The sequence below is a fragment of the Fringilla coelebs genome, assembly GCF_963513975.1.
Source record: "Fringilla coelebs genome assembly, chromosome: 9".
Lineage (NCBI taxonomy): Eukaryota > Metazoa > Chordata > Aves > Passeriformes > Fringillidae > Fringilla > Fringilla coelebs.
The window spans coordinates 10277938-10298215 of record NC_140067.1 but is presented as its reverse complement, the minus strand read 5'-3'; the positions used below and the strand labels follow the sequence as shown (position 1 = coordinate 10298215).

General features: G+C 58.5%; 4 protein-coding genes across 7 annotated transcripts in view; 3 read left to right on the top strand and 1 right to left on the bottom strand.

Moving 5' to 3' along the window:
* Positions 1–614, top strand: part of IPO13 (importin 13) — a 31160-nt gene extending 30546 nt beyond the window's left edge. Inside the window, exon 20 of one of the 2 annotated variants that reach the window (XM_084211750.1) lies at positions 69–614. In XM_084211750.1, coding sequence (XP_084067876.1) covers positions 69–165 — 97 coding nt within the window. In that variant the 3' untranslated portion in view covers positions 166–614. Of the gene's footprint in view, positions 1–65 lie in introns of both variants that reach the window. The other variant, XM_084211749.1, reaches the window with a different exon arrangement.
* A 464-nt stretch (positions 615–1078) lies between these two features.
* Positions 1079–4689, bottom strand: DPH2 (diphthamide biosynthesis 2). Of its 2 annotated transcripts, none has more exons than XM_084211222.1 (6): positions 4530–4689; positions 3135–3247; positions 2818–3038; positions 1991–2666; positions 1684–1869; positions 1079–1594 (listed from the first exon to the last, which is right to left on the bottom strand). In XM_084211222.1, the coding sequence occupies exons 1-6, from the start codon at positions 4652–4654 to the stop codon at positions 1464–1466; spliced, it is 1452 nt and encodes a 483-aa protein (XP_084067348.1). In that variant the 5' UTR covers positions 4655–4689; the 3' UTR covers positions 1079–1463. The 2 variants fall into 2 exon arrangements, with proteins under 2 accessions (XP_084067348.1, XP_084067349.1); XM_084211223.1 differs by having other exon boundaries at positions 1991–2629.
* Positions 4690–4939: 250 nt separating this feature from the next.
* Positions 4940–11431, top strand: ATP6V0B (ATPase H+ transporting V0 subunit b). Its single transcript, XM_084211135.1, has 8 exons — positions 4940–5086; positions 8019–8067; positions 8551–8634; positions 9061–9138; positions 9713–9782; positions 10126–10177; positions 10546–10736; positions 11113–11431. Exons 1-8 carry the CDS (start codon positions 5020–5022, stop codon positions 11134–11136), a joined length of 615 nt encoding a protein of 204 aa, XP_084067261.1. The 5' UTR covers positions 4940–5019; the 3' UTR covers positions 11137–11431.
* A 2523-nt stretch (positions 11432–13954) lies between these two features.
* On the top strand, positions 13955–19802 carry B4GALT2 (beta-1,4-galactosyltransferase 2). 2 transcript variants are annotated; one of them, XM_084211639.1, is made up of 7 exons: positions 13955–14142; positions 15707–16093; positions 16453–16688; positions 16760–16950; positions 17220–17342; positions 18330–18434; positions 18568–19800. In XM_084211639.1, exons 2-7 carry the CDS (start codon positions 15778–15780, stop codon positions 18716–18718), a joined length of 1122 nt encoding a protein of 373 aa, XP_084067765.1. In that variant the 5' UTR covers positions 13955–14142; positions 15707–15777; the 3' UTR covers positions 18719–19800. The 2 variants fall into 2 exon arrangements, with proteins under 2 accessions (XP_084067765.1, XP_084067764.1); XM_084211638.1 differs by lacking the exon at positions 13955–14142 and adding an exon at positions 14158–14265 and having other exon boundaries at positions 18568–19802.
* Positions 19803–20278: the final 476 nt, after the last annotated feature.

The following is a 20278-nucleotide window of genomic DNA, read 5'->3' as shown; positions in this document are numbered from 1 at the left end:
ATGACCCCCCTGCATGACCCAGTGCAGCTGTCCTACTTCATGTTTGTCCCCTCCCTCTGTCTCAGCAGAGAGCGTGTGAACAAGCGGCGAGTGAAGGAGATGGTGAAGGAGTTCACCTTGCTGTGCCGAGGGCTGCATGGTACAGAATACACAGCAGACTACTGAACACCTGGCCAGGACCGTGGACAATTTGCCTGGACCAGCTCTTCCCCACAAGGAAAAGCCCCCCCATCCTCCCTGCCCTGCTGCAGTACGGCTCATAGAATAACCCTCCACCTAGAATTAACCCACTTGGGACGCTCCTCAGCTAGATTTGGTGGCTGCATCTCAGTGTCAGCATCTTTGTTTCCCCCAGCATGCTCCCTCCTCGCAGGGAACAGGAGTGCTGGCTGCAGGAGGTGGTGGCGGGGCAGGGGAAGCCTGGGCAGAACTGCCTCAGCACAGGCTGCCCCGTCCCCGGGCTACCAGCCCCTCCCCAGCCCTTCCCCGCAGCAGGGAGGCCACCCTGTGCCTGCAGCAGTGGCTGGCTGGGCGGGGGGAATTTGCCCCCCGCTCGTTTGTACATGTGGTTGGGAGGGGGGAGGCCCTGCACCTAATTATATTAAGAATATTTCTATGTTGTGGCTGTCATTATTGCAGTGCCCAGACTTTGCCTGCCTCTTCCCTCTGGGGAAGAACCAAGTGGAGGGGGTTAAATCAAGGCTGGCACACCTCAGTGTCTCCCTGGCTTTGGGAGGGATGCCAAAAAACAGTCTGTCCTGCTTGCCCAGCATAGAGCATAAACAGCCCTGCTTCACATTAGAGGGGCTGGGCTCCACCCATGCCAAACACTGGGTCCTTCCTGCAGCACAGGATGTGTGCAGCCCTTTCCCATTCATAAGAGCAGTTGAGGAGCTTGTTTCTGCTCCGAGTTCCCCTGCCCTTACCCTAGTACCCCAGCCCAGCCTGTGCATTTACTGTCAGAGGTCCTAGTTCTGGTTTTCTGTTCCCTCCGGCTGCTGTTAGTTGACACACAGGGCTTTGCTCCCCAGTGGGCACCATGATACATTTTTAACTTTGGGACATCTGTGCTCCTCAGCCCACGTTTTATTCTAAAAACCAGTTCATTCACAAATCCTCTTCAGCTTTAGTTAGCAGCAGTAGTCCACAAAAGCCTCAAGCCCCAGCACTGTCAGCTCTTGCAAAGTTGTGACCTTTCCATGGAGGGACAAAGGTGCCCTGGATGAAGGAGCCCTCGGAGACTGGGTTTGGGCCAAGTGCCTGTCTCTCCTGGCCCTGCTGCTGCCCTGGCCATGAGCCTCAGGGTGCCACAGGCATTCCTGAACACACATGCAACTCCTGCTCTCCCACTGCAGTATTACTGACCCAAGGCCGCATCCAGCAAGGTGCTGGCAATTCCAGTGGGAGGCAATGCCAGGGCCCCCACACAGCCCGGCTCCTGGCTGGGTGCCAATGCTGCTGAATCAAGGTTGCTCACATCCTTCATCCTCATAGGCAATGGCAATCCCTCGTCGGCCCTGCACTGCCTTGGAGACCGGGGTCTGTCCCAGCTGCTGCTCCAGGCCCCGCCAGCTGCGGGACTCCAGGAAGGAGGCTGGGAGGAGAAAGGGAATTGTTACCCAGAGCAAGAAGGTGGCGCTGCCCTGCACCAATGCTCAGCCCCACCATGGTACCAACACAAACCTGCGGGGCTGATCTCTGCGAGCGCCCGTGTCTGGTCCCTGCAGGCCAGGGCGGTGCTGGGGGGCAGCTGAGAGGACGGGGGGCCACAGAGGTGGGAAGCTCGCATCTTCCCTGAGATCAGGGAGACATCAGGAACAGCCTCCTCTGCGGGAACAGCCGGTGGGAGCTCAACATGCGCACAGGCACCTGCCAGGAAATGGCAACGTTAGCCTGGCCCATCTGTCCTGGAGCAAGCACAGCTTACAGGCAGGGCAGCTGGGTGGAATATTCCCTGGGAGGGTGTTGGGCAGTTGTCTCTAGCTATTACCTGGCAGCAGGTCTCGGAAGTCTGTGAGGTAGTTCCCTGTCCACTCACGGGCCGGGTTGCAGGCCAGCTCCAGCTCATAGGGGGTCACAACAGGTCGGTAGAAATCACTGGAGTCCAGGAGGGAGTTCTGAGCACAGGCCACCAGGACAAAGATGTCCACCTCCAGGAAGTTGGCCAGCTTGGCAGGGTTGGGCTTCCCCACGGCCAGTGTGTAGCTGCGCTTGCCGGCCCGGCGCAGCAGCTCCCGGAGGTGCTGCAGCACGGTCAGATAGCCCGCCACGCCAAGAGTGCCCACCAGGATGCCCACCACACTGGCATCCCGGGCACGCTCCACCAGGTACAGGCGCCGCATCAGGGCCCGGTTGACATTGAGGGTCTCGTGGCGGCCACAGCTGGTGATGGGGTTGAAGGAGCTGAAAGGACAGCAGTTCCAGGTCAGCATGAAGCTGGTGAGGGCAAGGCCCTCAGCTCCCACATAGAACATGGCATAGTCCTGAAGCCCTCCTGCAGCTTCCACCAGGAAATGGCGACCAAACTTCCGTTCCTCGCCAGGAACTGCGGGGCCAGGAGGGTCTCCACACACCAGCCTGGAGAAGATGATATTGGGGTACTCGGGACGCAATTGCTGCTCCAGCTTGCCTAAAGAGAGGAGTGAGAACAAAACTTGGCCATAGTCCTGACGTGGAGAAGGTGCAACAGATCAGGGGAGAAGACACAAATCAAAGCTGCCAATATCTGGGGAATGAATGCCTGCTTGGTCTGACCCTGGCAGCTCTGCAGAGCTCAGAGCAGTAGCAGAGCCCCCCTCCCTGCCCCGGAGCACTCACCCATCGCATGGGCGTAGACCACATCGCTGAGCACCACCACACAGCTCTGCCGCTCGGGGTAGAGCTCCCGGAACGCCTCTGCGCAGCGCCCCACGTCCAGGGGCTGCTGCCCGAAGATGTGCAGCACCGGGAGCTTCCTGCAGGGGCTGAGGCAGGCTGGGCCGTAGTGCAGCACTGCCTCGGCACCCACGTGCTCGGCAGCCACTTCATCCACGCAGCAGCTGCGAGGAGAACGCGGTGTCAGACAGGCTCTGAGCACAGAGCTCTCCCTCCCCCCTGGCACGGCCAAGGGGGAAGCCCAGGAGCCCCACACGGACCTGCCATATGTGGTGTCTCCCAACACGAACATCTCGGCCCCGGTCGCTGCCTCCAGCCGGCCTGCCACCTGCACTGCATCTGCCAGGAGCTCGTCAGGGAACTGCAGGGCGACCTGGTGGGAACAAGGGGTGAAGCAGATGGGAATGAGGCACTGGGGAGGGTGAGGTGAAGGGACAGAATGCATAGAATGGATAAAATATACCCTCAGCAAGTTTGCTGATACACCTGAAGGCTGTGCCATTAGCAGGACCTTGACAGGCTGGAGAACTAAGCAGAGAGAAACCTAATGCAGGTCAACAAGGGCGCTTACAGCCAGGACAGCCAATGGGATCCTGGAGTGCATTGGCAAGAGTGTGGCCAGCAAGTGGAGAGTAATGATCCTGCCCTTCTTCTTGGCCCTGGTGAGGCACATCAGGAGTACTGTCTCAGTTCTGGGCTCCTCAGTATAAGAAAGACAAGGAGCTGCTGGAGAAGGTCCAGCAGAGGCCACATGGGGGTCTGGAGCATCTCTCTTGTGAGGAGAGACTGTAGGAGCTGGGCCTGTTTAGTCTGGACAAGATTGAGAGGAGATCTGTTGTGGTTTAGGAATGGTACTCTCCAGTTCAGTGCTCCCACTGAGCCTCTCCAAACCACACTACCTCTCCTTTGCTCCCCCCTCTCCTTCCTGCTGCAGCGGGATGGATCAGAGAATTGGAGGCACAAAGGGTAAAGATCACAGGTCAAGATCAGAGCAGTTTACTGGAAGCAGCAAATTAAATAAGAAAACCAATAGTAACAGCAACACTATTAATATCAATGTGCAAGAGACAAATTATTCACACACGAGTGCTCGATGCAGGGCTCTGACAACACCTGACCATGCCACACTATGGGACCCAGGAAGGATTCCTTCCCTCTCCCCAGGAAGTGATGAGAAGTGGGACAGAGTTGCCTCTGGGACGTGGCCATGCCCCCTCCGGGCTACTGCAGAAATTAACTCTGTCCTGCCTGGAACGAGGACAGGATCTCACTAATAATATAAATATCTCAAAGGTGGGTGCCAAGAGGACAGTGCCAGACTATTTTCAGTGGAGCCCAGCAACAGGACAGAGGAAGGAACAATGGCCATAAACTAAGGCAAAAGAAGTTTCATGTTAACACGAGGAACGAGTTCTTTACAGTGTGGGTGGCAGAGCACTGGAACAGCTGCCCAGGGAAGCCGTGGAGCCTCTAACACTAGAGACATTGCAAACGCACCTGGGCGCGTTTCTGTACAACCTGCTCTGGTGCCCCTGCCTTGGCAAGGGGTTGGACGGGTGATCTCCAGATCAGCCTCCCAGAGCTAACAATCCTGTGAGGCACAGGGAGGGGGGCGGCCCCAGCCCTCCGCCGGCTTCACCCTCGGTCCCACTCACCTTGCGGAACCCGCCATCCCGTACGAAGGCGGCGGCCCGGCCCATCTCGTAGAAGCCGTCGAGGTCGCTCCGCGGTGCCGCGGCCACAGCCGCACGCAGCTCCCGCCGCAGCGCAGCCTCCCCATCGCTGCTGAAGGCCGCGGCCATGGCGGCACGCGGGACCCTGCGCCCGCTTCCGGGCTGCGGCGCGGCGCTGGCCAATGGGAGCTCGGCTCTGCATTCCCCGCCCCATAAGTCCCGCCCACAACGGGGTGGAGAGGTGACGACAGCCAATGGAAATACGTGCTGGTGGCGGTGCATTATGGTTTGTGTAGTTCCCCCGCCACCGTCAAACCAGGCAGCCAATAAGCGGGCGCGGTGGCAGCGGTGGCGTTCCGGTACTTCCGTCCGGGCGCTGCAGTTCCGGTCAGGTGCCGCGCGGGGGTCAGGTGACCCGGCCCGATCAGCTCCCGCCGCGCCGCCCGGTGCCGCCGCCGCCGCCGCCGCCGCCATGACGGGGCTCGCCCTGCTCTACTCGGGGCTCGGCCTCGCCTTCTGGACCACGCTGCTCGGCGTCGGTCAGCGCCGGGGCGGGGAGGGCGCGGGGCCGCGAAGAAGGGGGGTCCGGGGGCTGCGCTGCGGGGCTGAGCCGTGGGGCGGGAGGGGTTTCCGGGCCCGAGGGGCGGCTGCGGTTCCTGCCTGTGCCCGTGCCGGCCGCTCCTTTGCTGCGGAGGGCGGGGAGAGTTGCTTTGGTGTGGAAAAGAAGCCGGGCGTTGAGGGGTGCAGCGTTGTCAGGCCCCCCCCCGGTTGCCGCGGTGCTCCCTGGGGCTGGTCCGGGGTATAGGGCACGGCCGGCAGCGCTGCTGTGGGACTCCCCGGCCTGGGCAGCGCCTCTCGGGCTTGGGGCTGCTCCCTCGGAGCCCCCAGCGGTGCCGGCTCACTCCCAGTCGCTGTTGGATGTGCAGCTTTCAGCGCTCTGAGCCTGTCTGGCTTGAGCAGTTGATTTGCTTCTGTGTGCGTGCGAGAGCAGAAAGGTGCCGGTGCCGGTCAGGGGGTTCGGTAGACAGGGGGACGTAAAGGCAGGAGGAGGCTGGTGCTTCAGACTGATGGCTGATGTCTCTCGGGTGGAGAGATCGCCTTGCTCTGCCAAGCTGTGGCAGCATGAGAGAACACGCAAGTTCGGGTGATGGTGGAGGTGCTTCATGGCAGCCCATGCACAGCTGGAGCTGTTGGGCTTTTGGAGGATGCATTTAATGCCCTAGAGCCAGCAGGTAGATTTTGTGCTGGACTGCTGGTTATTTTCTCTTAGCACAGAATGAAGTGACCACAAACCAGGCAGAGGCTGGGGAAACCTTGCTTCAGTGTTTGGGTGAGGGGAGAGAATAAGTCAGAAGTGAAGGGTGTCTCACTCCCTCGTGTTTCCAGGACCAGTGTGGGCCTAGGGCTGCCTCCCTGGGCTCTCTGAATCATGTAGCTCACACCAGTGCAGATTCACCCTGTGGATGTGAGACTGTCGGAAAATCTTGCTGAGCTGAACCCTGCTCTCTTGCAGTCCCTTTTTGAGGAAGAACACGAGCAGGAAGTGGTCTTGCTCCATGCAGTGTTGCAGCAGTGTCTCTTTGAGTTTTCTGTCTTTGTCCTAAGCCCTGATTTGATCCTCCAGTCCTGCTGCCCTGTCTTCTGTCCTTCTTGCTTCAGGGCTGCAAGTCAGAGCTCACAGGAGAGTGTCCTTTACCCTGTTTCTTTTGCTTATAAATCTAAGGTTACACCTGCTCTTGAAGAGATGAAAGGTGCCCTGAGGACTGCCCTGAGCTGGTTGTAGCTGTTTTTTACCACTTCTGGGGAGTGTAGGCAGCTGAGGCTGGCTGGGTTCAGTTCCTGTTCTGACAGCCAAGCAGCAAAGCCAAAACACAAGTAACAGACTGACTGGACCCAGCACTAGAGATCATCCTTGAAGGTTGCCAGACATGCAGGCTGGGCTTTCCTCTGTATTCCCTGGTTGTGGTGGCACCATTCTTCATTCTTGTGTGGTGCTACAGGGGAGGGGGGCATCCCAAACCTGTGACAGAAAGAGTGATCAGCATTACCACCTCCTATTGTGGAGCTCACTGTCTTGCCTGACAGTGCTTGTGAGCTCCCCTGAGGGTGGTGAGTGGGGTGCTGAGACCTGAACTGTACATGGAGGGGTGAGCACACAAGAATAATGGGGACATCCCTGCTGCAAGGGATCTGCAGTGCTGAGGCCTTCCAGTGGGATGAATTGTCCCGCAGGTCTTGGCTGTGCTCAGGGAAGAGCATGGTCCTGCCCCCATATTTCTGCTGGGCAGACCCCCTACTTCCAGGCTGCTGCTCTGGGGTGGAAGGGAGCAGTGGGACATGTCACAAAGAGTGACCTCTTTGCTGCATTGGAACATTTCACAAGTCTCCCATTTCCTCTTTTCCCAACCGTACGTGGGATCAGCGTTACACAGGCAGGGACTGGTTACAGTCAGATATGGCAGAGCTGTCCCTTCACCCTCTGTGCCTGGCATGGAGCACACAGTGCCACAATGCCTGTGCTTATCTGCTCCTTAGGGCTGGGTCACCCTCCCTTTTCTAGCAAAGAGCAAGTGTCTCTTCTGGTCTGCAGCCACGTTTCCCACTCAGGAGCTCAGAGTAAGGCAGGGTTTTGGTGCAGCACCTCCATGTGCCTGGGCTGGGCAGGGATGTGACTCTTGGCTGTGGTTCCTGGGGGGAGATGAGCACAGCAGGGCAAGCCCTCCTTGGAAAGGAAGGGCTTTTCTGAATTTCTCAGGACAGTGCTTTGGTGTCTCCTGCCTGTGCTGGAGTATAAATTTATCTGGAAATTACCCTGGGGGAAATGCTGAGAACAACAGTCATGTCTTGAACCCACAGCCTTGGAAAGGGGGTGTTGGAGGAAAGCTGGAGCTTCTCGTGTTGATGGGCTCCTGGGAAGCAGTGCTAACACTGATGGGATGGTGATGTAGCAGTATGTGATGGTCAGTCAGGGCACAGCCTTGCTCCTCTTGTTCTCCTGTGGCAGGGAAGAGCTCACAGCTGGTCCCCTGGAGCTGTGGCTCTCCAGCAGGGCTGAGCCATTGGAGAGCCACAGTGGAGACCATGCCTGGGCACAGGGCTGAGGATTGCCCTTGAGACCCTGTAGCTCAGTATGGTCTGTGGGTGCTCAGCAGGGCCAGGGAATAGAAAATGGGTATGACAACAACCACGATCATCTTCTGGCCAAGACTGGGATGGGTCTGACAGTATCTCAGGCCCAGGCTGCCTGTCCTGTGCTGACGTGGAAGTGTTGGCATCACGGGGATAGGATTTGGAGGGGACACTCTGCCCCACAGCTCTGCATGCTTGAGCCAGTCTTCCCAGTAACCTTCCTTCATGCTGTGCTGTGCTCCTGGGCCTTTGCCTTGGGGCTTTGCAGGTGGGGGAGGAACCAGCAGTGCTGGATCCAGCTGGTGCCTCCCTGGAAGTTTCCATCTTGTTCTTGCTTTCCAGGGATCTGCTACACAATATTTGACCTGGGCTTCCGCTTTGATGTGGCTTGGTGAGTTCCCTCTAAACTGGGGTATCCTCAGGGCTGTGTGAGGAGGCAGGCAGTGCTGGCAGTGCCTCCCAGGAGCAGCATTTGCTTTTGAGTGATGTGCAGTGGTCACTGCGTCGCAGGAGAACGGGAGCTGCAGTGAGCAGGGCCTTTGCTCCCCGGGAGGTGGGATGGATGCAGCCCCTGTGTTCCTGTGGCTGGCTCCCTACGAGATCCTGGTGCAGCTATTGCTGCTCTGCCCTCCACATCTCCAAGCCCAGGCATCTGCTTCACAGTGAGGGCTTGGGAGGAAGATCTTGATCCATGCAGGTGAGGGCCCTGTGTTTCTGGCTGGCAGACAGAGGTTCTCATGTCCTGCTGTCTGGAGGGCCAGCCCATCTTGGGCTTCATAATTTGGTGGAGGGGTACCTGGTTTGGGATAGGCTGTGTGGTGTGACTGTGGGGGCTCAGCCTGTGTGCTAACTCAGAACATTTCTTTCTCTCCAGGTTTCTGACAGAGACCTCACCCTACATGTGGTCCAACCTGGGCATTGGCTTGGCCATCTCCCTGTCTGTGGTGGGAGCTGCCTGGTGAGTGGGACTGGCTCTTCAGCATTCTCCTGCTGTCCCACCTTGATAGCTGTGTATACACTGCAGTTTTCCCACAGCAGAGCAGGGTGGAACAGTGTGTACATGTAGGACTGTGGGCCTGGATTGCTGGGCCGCTGGGGGGTCTGGGTGGACCAGCCCACAGGCAGCAGTGGCAGTGGAAAGACAGAGAAGTCTCTGGAAGCTGTACCCCTGAACCTGGGCTGTCCATGGTGGCTTTTGTGCCCCAGCAGTTCTGCTGGTGTAGGTGGTGCAGCCTGGGGCCACTCATACCCTGGGAGTGGCTAGGCTGAGTGCTCAGTGTCTCCCAGCTGCGTGCCTGATTCTTTGCTTAGCTGAAAGATCCTGGCTTCTGTATAGAATTCTGCGAGTGCCAGATCTTCTGCCAACCACCCTTGTCTGCTACAGGGGGATTTACATCACGGGCTCCAGCATCATTGGTGGTGGAGTCAAAGCCCCACGGATCAAAACAAAGAACCTGGTGAGGTAAGCACACACCTGGGGTTAGTTCTTGTGCTGCACCTGAGTGGGGCAGGTCACAACCCAGTGAAGAGGCTTCTGTCTGCTCTCTAGCTGGGTGCTGCTGGCAGACTGTTCTTTGCTGAGCTGCTCATGCTGTTTGCTTTCAAAACAAAGAGCCCTAAAGGAGCCAGAGTGCTGCTGTGAAGGGTCACTGTGTGATATCACACTGTGAATGAGCCCAGTGTGTTCAAAACAAACACCCTGAGATCACACATCCTGCCCAGGCAAGGGTTCTCCTTGCACAACCCTTCCATAAGGAGCAGAAACAGGCTGGTGAAGGGCAAGGCTCCCTAGACCTGCTTCCAACAGGATTCTTGCCGCTTACTCAGGTGCCACAGCAGAACCAGCATCCAGCCTTTGTGTTTGGCAGTTCCCCCTAGTTTGAAAGTAAAGCAGTGGGTAGCTTCCCATATGGCTATGGAGGGGTCTGGCTGGCTGGGCATGAAGTGGCAGGGCCTCCTTGGGGTGGGGTCTTTCCCCCAGGACACTGGTCAGACTGACTGAGACACTGTGACCAGGCTTTGCCTTTCTCCCACAGCATCATTTTCTGCGAGGCCGTGGCCATCTACGGGATCATCATGGCAATAGTCATCAGTAACATGGCTGAGGTAAGGGAGCACCTGGGCTGCCAGGCCATCCCAGCACCAGCCCTGGGGCCATGGTGGGGATGGGCAGCTGGTCATGGGCGAGTATTGTGAGGGGTGGCCCCGTGGGCAGTTGGAACACTGTTGTGCCTTGGGAGCCCCTGGACTGGTGGTCTGTGTAGGGATCCTTGCCTGTGATGAAGAGAGGGTTGGGAGAGCACGCACAAGCCTGATTCCATGAACCCATGACATGGAATCCGGGACTGCCTCTGGCTGAAATGAGGCTGCCTCATGCTGTATCAGGGACAGGTACCTTTTCCAGAGACCACAGCCTTGTCACTAACCCAGGTCCTGTGCTTTCTCTCAGCCTTTCAGTGGAGTCACCCCAGAAGAGATTGGAGCCAGGAACTACCACGCAGGTAAGGACTTCTGGGTCCCTGGTGCTGTCGCTGTGAGCACTGCCACACCCTGACCCCACCTCTGACCCACCCATGGTCTGCTGCTGGTGTCTGAAGGACATGTGACTCTTCTGCCAAAAGGCAGCTTTCTACTTACCTTCTAGCACCTCCTGTGCCCAGCAGGCTGTGCTGTGCAGCAGCAGCGCTGTTCCTCCCCTGGGTGGAGCAGTGGCCTGGCACTGTGGGAGCTGGGCACACCTCAGAGCAGTCCTGCTCCCCAAACAGGGTGTTGCTGGTCTTCTGTCACCTTCAGACGGAGCTTCTGCAGCATGTCCTGGGTGCAGGTGGAAGGGGTTACACCCTGCTCTTGCAGCGTTCCTCTCTCACAGGTTTCTCCATGTTTGGAGCTGGTCTGACCGTGGGTTTATGCAATCTCTTTTGTGGGGTCTGCGTGGGCATCGTGGGCAGCGGGGCTGCCCTGGCTGATGCCCAGAATGCCAGCCTCTTCGTCAAGATCCTGATCGTGGAAATCTTTGGCAGTGCCATAGGGCTGTTTGGAGTCATCGTTGCTATCCTGCAGGTACCTGCTTCCTGAGCCCACCAGGCCTGAGTGAGCACAAGGTGCTGTCAGCCTGGATGCTTTCCAGCCCCAGGGAGACACACCTGGGTTTCAGCACAATCTTCTGCATTGGTATGGGGAGGCTGCTTACAAGGTTTGGGGTGGTGCAGCTCTCCCCAGAGCATACTGTGCCTATTTGCAACATTGGGAACCCTTCTGATGGCCCCTCTGTCACTGAGAGTGTCACCTTGCATGCGCCTCGTGTGACACTCATGTCTTACCAGTGGGACTCATAAGCTGTCTGCAGCTTCTGGATGATTCTAGGGTGCTTGGGTGGGACTGGGGTGCTGAGCTGGGATTAGTGGGCCACAACCTAATCTCTCTTCTTTCTTTCCAGACATCTAAAGTAAAAATGGGCTGAGTCCTCTTGCACTCAGCCTGTTCCAGCCCACCCCAAGAGGTTCTGTATATACTTATTTAATGTTTCTATACTCGATTGGGGTGGGAGATTGCTGGCACCGGCAGCAGGAGCCTGACCGTGTAGAGCCCCGTCCTGCAGATCAGTCGGCCCCTTGGAAGAAACAAATTTCTCTGTGTGAATTCTGCCCCCAGCAGCCTGGCCCAGCTCGTGGGGCCCTGCTGCTGCCCGTCCCCGGTGTGTAGAATTGACCATCAGTGCAATCCTGTGTCAGTGAAATAAATATGGTTCTTGTCCAGCTCTTTCTCTTCCCTGTGTGTGCTAGGGAGGTTTGCAGAGAACAAGTGCTGGTTTGGGCTGCCCCAGAGATTCTTCTCTGTGCCTCTGGCAAAATTCCTGTCCTGTTCCAGGAGCCTGGTGGGGCCTTGCCTGTGTGGGGTTAATTCTATTGCTTTCTCAGGCTGCAAGAGCCACTCTCTTTGGGCTGTGGGAATGCAGAGCTGTGCCTTGCTGCCTGGAGCAGGTACAAGGCTGTTGGAACAGGCAGCAGGCAGCTCTGAATTGCCTCTGCCAGGCTCCTAGCAGCCCAACGTGAGCCCAGCACAAGCTGCTTTGTGCCTTTCAGCTTCCATCCAGGTAGTTTAGTGTAGGGGGGGCATACACAGTGTCCACAGCCCCATTGTACAGCCAGGGAGCACAGGAGAACAAAGTGAAACTTTGCCCCTTCAAAGGACATCCTCCAGCCAGCAGCTCCCTGGTGTGACTGTGGGTTGCATGCTGGGGCTCTCCAGTCTGCAGTGCCCCTCTGCACTACCCTCCAGATAGAGGTCCCAGGGGTGGGGACACTTTGTGCTGGCTCTGTTCCCTGTCCGTAGCTGTGCTGAATAGTGTGGGGAAGCTGGCTGTAGACAGCTGGACCTGCAGCTCATCTGCTGTTTGGGGGAAAGGAAGGACAAGGTCCTTCTGCATGTACTCTGCATAGAGCCTGGAGGCTGCTGTATCTGCTGTATCCAGCACAAGGCCCTCATACTGTTCTATACCTTCATAGAGAAAGCACTCATCTTCCAGTGCTGTGTCAGAGCAGATACACATTTAGAGCTGCCCTTCTCTCTTCCCATGTGGATGCCACAGGCTGGGGCAGCAGTGAGACTGCTGGAGCCTGCTGATTGTTGCCCCTTGAACTAGGGGAGCTGCCTCTGCATGACCGTTCTGAGATCAGCTACTCTCCTGCCCCTGTTCCAGACTGTCCTATGAGTTTTGGGGCTGCAGTGAATTTCAGCCTTGGGTGCATGACAGTTGGGGGAAAACCAAGCCACTGCCCCTGCTAGCTATGCTGAATGTCCCCTGGGGCTGGAGGCTCTCACAGTAGGAGCAATGTGAGACCTGTGTAGTGGCAGAAGACCAATTGGGCCCTGCTTGGTTTGAAGAAAAGAATGTCAGGTGTGGGCAGACTTTTCCCTGTTCTGTGTGGGAGTTGCAGAGCCATTTCATCAGACCCACACCAAGTTCAGGAAGGAGATAGCTGGGGCTGGAGAGGCTGTGCTGTGCTGGAGTTAGAGAAGCTGCTTTATGGGTTAATCATCTTCCTGGTTAGCAGCTGTCTGGAAAGACTCACCCACTTGTTTTTCAGGGATGGGCCTTACCCTGCCCTGCCCAGATAGAAATGCATCTGCTGTCAGAAATGTGCCTCTGCGAGGTGCTTTTCCACTCTCCCAATCCTGCCTGTGTATATCAGAGCTTTGGCAGGGGAATGGGCTCCAGATTTGCCCACAGGCCCCTCACAAGGATATGAGACCCATGAGGGCTACTCTCAGGGTGACCCACAGCCCACCTACCATAGCCAGCAGTGATAAGGTGAGCCCTGTGGCTCTAGGTGTGCACTCTTGGGTTCCAGGACTTGGACTGTACACCTAGTGCTCAAGCAGAGAAAAAAAGCTTAAACAAGGCTCCAGGATCTTGCACCTAGTCTCATTTAGAAGCAGCAGCAGGAGTTAAAAGATATTTTGGTAACCGTGTGTAGGTATGGATGAGAAAAATGCCACCTGCTGAGGAGCCAAACCAAGAGCTGCAGAAGAGTTGGACTGCTTTCAGCAGGGCTTGTTTGCAGGGGTGGAATAGGGCTGGGCTGGGTAGGTGCCATTCGGTTCTCTTCTGAAAGGCTGTCTGCTGAAGGGAGCTTCTGAAGGGAGCTGGAAAGCCCTCGCTTGGGTGAGCAGCCAGGCATGGGAGGAGGAGGGGGCTCGGGGCACAGGGTTGCTCTAAACAGGCACAAGTGCTAGGGAAGGGAGCTGAGCGAGTGGCTGAAGGGAAAGGCTGCAGACAGTGCAAACACTCCTTGTGGTGGGACCAAACCACGATCTTTCACTGATGCCATTGTGGTAAAGGGAGTGAGATTCCGGGTGTTTCCTAGCAATGAAACATAGAAAGGGCGGTGTGGGGGGGAAGGAGACACAAATGGGTTGCAACGGACGCTGAGCCAGCACCAACGGCCGGGAGCGTGGGAGTGGCCGCAGGTGGGTCCGTGGAAGCGCTGCCTGCCGGCAAGAAGGAGCCAGGGAGCGAAGAAAGGCCGGGATACCCTGTGCCTGTGTTCCGGAGGCGCTCGGAGGGTCCCCGCTGCCGCGCCTGGGGCCAAGGGCTGAGCATCCCGCGGTGCAGCCGGAGGCATCGCGCACCCCCGGGTGTGTCTGCATCCGTGGGATCCGCGTCCGTGGGCCTCGGTGCCTGCGGGACTGCCCTCCTCGCTCCGCGGCTCCGGGGCGGGCGGCGGCGGCGGCCCCGCCCGGTGCGGCGGCGGCGGGCGGAGCCGGCGTGCGGGCGCGGCCCCGTCTCCCTGCGGCTCTCGGCGGTGCGGCGGCCCGGCCGGCTGGGCCCCCCGCAGCCCCGGGCATGGGAGCCCGCGGGCCGGCGGCCGGGGCTGGAGGAGGAAGAGAAGGAAGAGGAAGAGAAGGAGGCGGCGGCGGGGGCCGCTGACCAGCGCCGGGGCGGCGCGGCAGCCCCGAGGCCGCGGTGAGTGGAGCGGCGCGGGCAGGCCTGGCCGGGCGGGTGAGGCCCGGGATGCGACCCGGGGGATGCGATCCCGGTCACTCATGGGCGGCACCACTCCTGCTCGGAAAAAAGCCTAATTTTGAGGTTGTTTCTAATTTTTTAAATAAGTTTTTGCATGTGTCGGGGACTGGGAAAAATTAGGGGGTGGGGGAGTGTTAGTTGTGCTGAATGCGGCCCCTCGCCCCACTTTTGGCCGGCAGGTTGGCACCTTTAGGGCATCGGGGCCACCGGCTCCCACCGTGCCTCTCTTCTCCCAGCCCTGGGATGTCTTGTGAGATGAAGGATTGAGTGCACGGGGTTGAGCATCCCCTACAAAATGAGCATCACGAGCCCCATGGCACGTACTGCACTGGCTTGAAACCCTGGGGCCCAGCTCCCCAGCCCCAGGTTGCTTTTGGCCTCTCACACCCTGTACAGATGCTGCGGTGGAGGGAGATGACATCATATTTCATAACCCCCTCCATGGCAGTTTAAGCCCACTCATGTTCATGGTGTCCTGTGGCCACTGCTTGATGGAGTGCTTTGCTTTTGTTCTTGCTGAGTGTCACTCCCTGCTTGCCTCATGGACCATTCTACCAAAGGGCCCCTAAAACCAGCTCTGATTTTTCCCTATTACATCCCCATCTGGCTGTTGAGGCACCACCAGTCCATGCACTTCCATTTGGGGAGGGTTTCCCTAAAAGCAGGGACTAGCAGTGCAGGGCTGAGGGCAGGAACTGGGGTGCATGGCTGTGCTGTGGCAGGGCTGGGGAAGGCCGGATGGTCTCACTTCTCTGGGACTGTCTAGTGACTCTCCCCCCTGGCTTCTTAGCAGGGCTCTGGCCCAGCTCCAGGCGTCATGTGGGAGATAAGGGGACCCTGACTTCCAGCTGTCCAGTGTCCCAGGAGGCCTCACCATCAGGAGGAGGGGAGGGGATCTGCGCTGCTGGCTGAATGCCAGATCCCCCTGGATGTGGCATGGAACCCTGACTCGGGGGGTCTGGGATGTCCTGCTTGGCTTGTCCTGGCCTGACTCTCATTGCCACCCTGCTTTGGTGCTGCTGCTAGGGTGTAGCTCTGTGGGGAGGGAGCAGGATGGGGAACAGGGAAGTGGAGTACCTCAGTAAGGGGTAGCTGATGGGGACACCTGTGGTGCTCTTGTGACATCCCAGGCTGGCCATGTTTTTGGAGAGCTTAGCCTTCGTCAAGGGTTCAACCTCCATGGAGGCTTTTTGTGGCATGTCTGGAAGTATCTGCATACTCTCTCTGGGTGGGAAAAAGGGAAGGGGAGTGGATCTGTCCTGTTCTGGTCTTGGCCTAGGAAAGTGAGGAGGTGATTTGCTATGTGGGGCTGAGGACCTCTTACGGTTGTGCCTTCAGAGCAGGGATCCAGGAGCAGCACTCCCCTTGGGGTGCTCTCTGGCATACCAGCCTGCAAGCCCTTCATGTCTGCATCAGGCCTGTGCTGCTCCTGCTGTCCCAGAGTCATTTGGGAAGGGCTGGGAGCTCAGGCTCATGGTGTCTTGAGCGTGAGGTGTCTTGGCAGGATCAGGACCGTGGCTGGAGCCGCCCCCCTGCCCCGCCAAGCGCACATGTCCGCCTGCCCGTGCCCAGAAGATGACCAGGCTGCTCTTGGGGGTGACCCTGGAAAGGATTTGCAAGGCCGTGCTGCTGCTCTGCCTGCTCCACTTTGTCATCATCATGATCCTCTATTTTGACGTCTACGCGCAGCACCTGGACTTCTTCAGCCGTTTCAACGCCAGGAACGCCTCGCGCACCCACCCCTTCTCCAACTCTTCCCGCCCCAACGGCACCGTTCCCAGCTACGGGCCAGCCAGTGCTGAGGCCCCGTCCCCCAGCACCAAGCCCAGCACCAACCAGTCTGCCACTGAGAAGCCCTTACAGCCCTGCCAGGAGACACCTCCTGGTTTAGGTGAGACATGCTGGGTGAGCATTGGGGATGAATTTGGGCTCTGACTCTGAACATGGGGCTAAGGTGGGTGCTCATGGCTGACATCCTTATCCCCTGGGCCCTGGGCATGGCTTTCCCATGAAATGGTAGAGAAACCCCAGCCTGGAACTGTATCAGGACAGCTGGTTTCAGGTTTTGTTAGCCCAGTCTCTCTGCCCTGTTTTAGGAAAGGTTCTGAGCGCTCTCTGCCCTCAGCAGTGCCGCTCCCCCTTGCAAGTCCCCCTCGCTGTTTGCTTTATGACTCTGGGCAGGAGCGGCAGGTGACCATGACCCTGACCATGTCCTGTCCTGTGGGCATTGCCCGGCCCTCCCTCTCACAGTTGGGCGCCTGCTCATCGAGTTCAGCTCTCCCATGAGTATGGAGCGAGTGCAGCGGGAGAACCCTGATGTGCGCCAGGGTGGCAAGTACACCCCCCCAGACTGCCTACCCCGGCAGAAGGTGGCCATCCTCATCCCCTTCCGGCACCGCGAGCACCACCTCAAGTACTGGCTGCACTACCTGCACCCCATCCTGCGCCGGCAGAAGGTGGCTTATGGTATCTACATCATCAACCAGGTGAGGGGGCAGGGGCAAGGGGTGGCAGGGTTGGGGTGGACAAGCAGGCATTGCTGAGCTTTGCCCTGCAGTTCGGTGAAGACACCTTCAACCGGGCCAAGCTGCTCAACGTGGGATTCATGGAGGCACTCAAGGACGATGAGGAGTATGACTGCTTCATTTTCAGCGACGTGGATCTCATCCCCATGGACGATCGCAACCTCTATCGCTGCTACGAGCAGCCACGGCATTTTGCTGTTGGCATGGACAAGTTTGGGTTCAGGTGGGTGCCCTGGGGTGCTGAGGTGTTTCTGCCCAGGCAGGGCTGGAATATCTCTCTGGGATGACATCAGGGCAACCACCCTTGCTTGTCACCTGGGGCAGGCATGAGGTTGATGGCTTGAATTGTGGATCTGAGATGGCAGAGAGCACAGAACGCTGGGTAGGAGGGTGACACAGGAAAGGGTTGGTACTTGTACTTGGGGGTCCCCACGGGGCTCACCTCCATCTTTGCCTGTTCCTGGGGCTGATCCATTTGCTGTCAACCTGCAGGCTGCCCTATGCTGGTTACTTTGGTGGTGTCTCTGGGCTGAGCAAGTCCCAGTTCCTGAAGATCAATGGCTTTCCCAATGAGTACTGGGGCTGGGGAGGAGAGGACGATGACATCTTTAATCGGTAGGTGTCCAGCCCCTCACTAGCACTGGTGTTCCCGGTTTTGTGGGGGATGCACATGTCAGAGAGGGATTGAATTACACTCCAGCTTTGGGGTTGATGACCCTCATGGATGAAACTGGCCTTTCCCAGGGTGCTGGGGGGCTGCAGGACACCCCTTTGTCTCTCTTGTGGCTGAAGCCTGCAGCGTAGTGTGCCTGTGGGCTCTGCTCCATACAGGTGCTAGATTTGGATGTGTCCAGGGCTGAGATTAAAAGCTTGGAAACATCTCAGTGGTGGCCGTGCAGCAGCCACATAGTCATTCCTGCCAGCAGCCGGCAGGCAGCAGTACAGCTGCAAGCTGAGCAAAGCCCAATCCCCCCCACACCCTGTTGGGTGCCAGAGCTGGACAATGGCCACCTCATCTCCCAGGGGTTCCCCCATGGTGCTGCACAGGGAAGCAGTTTGCAGCCAGTGGGGTGTAACCTGTAATGGCCGGACTAGCAAAACACCCTTGTGGGAGCTCTGGACATGTGGCATGATTGTGATTTCCACACAAGGTGGGCTCAGGGTGGGGGACAAGAAGTGTGTGGAGCTCTGGAAGAGCTTCAGGCGCCCCCTTGATCTGAGGGGAGGGCTCTGAGGGGAGGGCTCCAAGGGAAGGGCTAGGCAGCGGCATTCAGGGAATGTAAAGGGCAGGGGCCACGGAGGGAGGGAGGGAGGGAGGGATGGCTGCACATGGATGGCTGCCTGGGTGCAGCACAGGCTGAATGCAGCTGCTGGTCCCTTGACAGGAGTGGTGCTTTGGGCACGTTGCCATGAGGCATGTGGCACCCTAGGTCATGACACTGGCCTGGGTGGGGCCTGGCTTTGCTTATCTTGGCTTGGCACAGCTTTGTTTAACCAGGGACAGGTTTGTTTTGCCTGGGGTCTGACACTGGAGGTCTCTGGGCTGGGGAATGTCCCACTGTGGTGCCCACACACTGATCCCACCCTTCTCCTGGCCCCCAGCATATCCCTGAATGGCATGAAGGTGTCGAGGCCCGACATCCGCATCGGGAGGTACCGCATGATTAAGCATGAACGCGACAAACACAATGAGCCCAACCCGCAGAGGTGAGTGAGCCGCAGGGCTGGGGCAGCTGGGACACTGGGCGATCACTTGGCTCCTCACCCCCACAGAGGTCCAGCACTGCTGGCACTACAAGAAGACATCCCTCCATCCTTGTCCTGCTCTTCTTTCTCCCAGATTCACCAAGATCCAGAACACCAAAATGACGATGAAGCGGGATGGGATCAGCTCGCTGCAGTACCGGCTGGTGGAGATCTCCCGCCAGCCCATGTACACCAACATCACGGTGGAGATCGGCAGGCCACCGCCCCGCCTGGCCCGCGGCTAGTGCTCCTGTCACTGGGAACCCCTGTGCCTGGGCTTGGCTGGGCATGGCGGGTTTTGCCCCAGCTCAAGAGCCAGGACTGGACAGGGATGTTTTCTCCCTACTCTGCTGCCTTCTGGAGACGGCTGCCCCCCAGCTGGCCCTTCGGTCCCTAGGATTTCTCTGTCTCCCCCATCCCCACGAGTGTGTTTGCAGGACCCCTGCCCCATACGTGGTGTGTTGGTGGATGAGCCCAGCTGCCCTGCAAGCAGCTCCTGGCACAGAGGGAGGGGGCACCCCAGGCCTGGCAAAGAGCCCCCAGTCCATGCCAGCTCCTGCCTGCACCCTGGGTGGGGAGGGTGAAATCCCACTGCTCTGTGAGAGCTGGAGGGTCCCCACCAGCGCTGTGAGAAGTGGGGTGCAGGCTTCCCCCTTTACCAGCGCTGGAGCCACTGCTGCCCCAGCTGGGGATGGGAGCAGCCTGGAGCCCCCAGGCAGGCAGGATCAGGGCAAGGTTGCTGCCCTGGCTAGGCACTGCCGATGCTGCTGGGCACACAGACGTGGCTTGCTGTCTTCCTCTGCTTTAGTCTGGTGCTTAGAGCCGGGCCCTGTCTCAGCTCTGCCAAACAGAGACCTCTGATTAGTGAATGCCCCTTGCTGTGCCTCAGTTTCCCCAGGGGTGGGGGGATGGCAGCTGTATCCCATCCCCCTTCCCCAAAGGCAGGTGCTGTGTGTGTGTGCAGCCCCTGCCTGTGCCTGCCCTCACCTGCCCTCCCCCCTTTGGTGGGGGAAATAGGGCTGATTTGAACCCCCCAGCGCCTCTTGGTGGGGGCTGGTGCAGCCCCCCTCTAGCAGGGAGGGAATCTTCTCCTTGAGATCTCCCCTTGTCTGCCTTCCCGCTTCCAGGCCAGGGGCAGGGGGGCTGCAGGCAGGAGAGGCCGGGACCATGCAGGGCAGGAGCCCTGTGCCCCTCCATGGGACTGGGAGCCCCAGCACCCCTGACGCTCCCTGGGGGGCTGGGAGCAGTGGGGTTGGGAGCAGGGCAGCTCGCCAGGGCTGGGGGGCACCGGCGACTTTTGTACATTTGAATGTCTGACCCTTTTTTCAGCGTACGTTGAATGCAGCGTTCGGTCGTAGAGACCGGGGGTTTTGTATTTAATAAAAGTTTGAAAAGTTAGCAGGCTTTGTGGGGGTGGGAGAAAACACCATCTGATGAGGAAGTGGGATTGTGGAGTATAGAGGGGAAGTCCTGTCTGCTGCCTCCAGCTGCTGGCTGGAAGGCAGAGCCCCTGACTCACCCCCTCCCCGCCTTGGGGGATTCCCCAGCTCACTCAGCAATGCTGGGAAGCCTAACAAGGCGCCCACCTAGGGCAAAGTGTACAGGGCAAAGCCAGCTGCCCTCACTGTGCCATGGATATTTGCTGCCCTCCTGTCCATTTGGGGACAATGCTTTCCCCCAGCAGGGATAAGCCCATCCTCCATCCTCTGCCTTACCTCCAGATGGTTTTGTACGTCCAGGTAGGACAAAGAAGAATGCCCCAGACCTAGCTGGCTGTTGCGTGCCAATACCTGGCATCAGAGGGG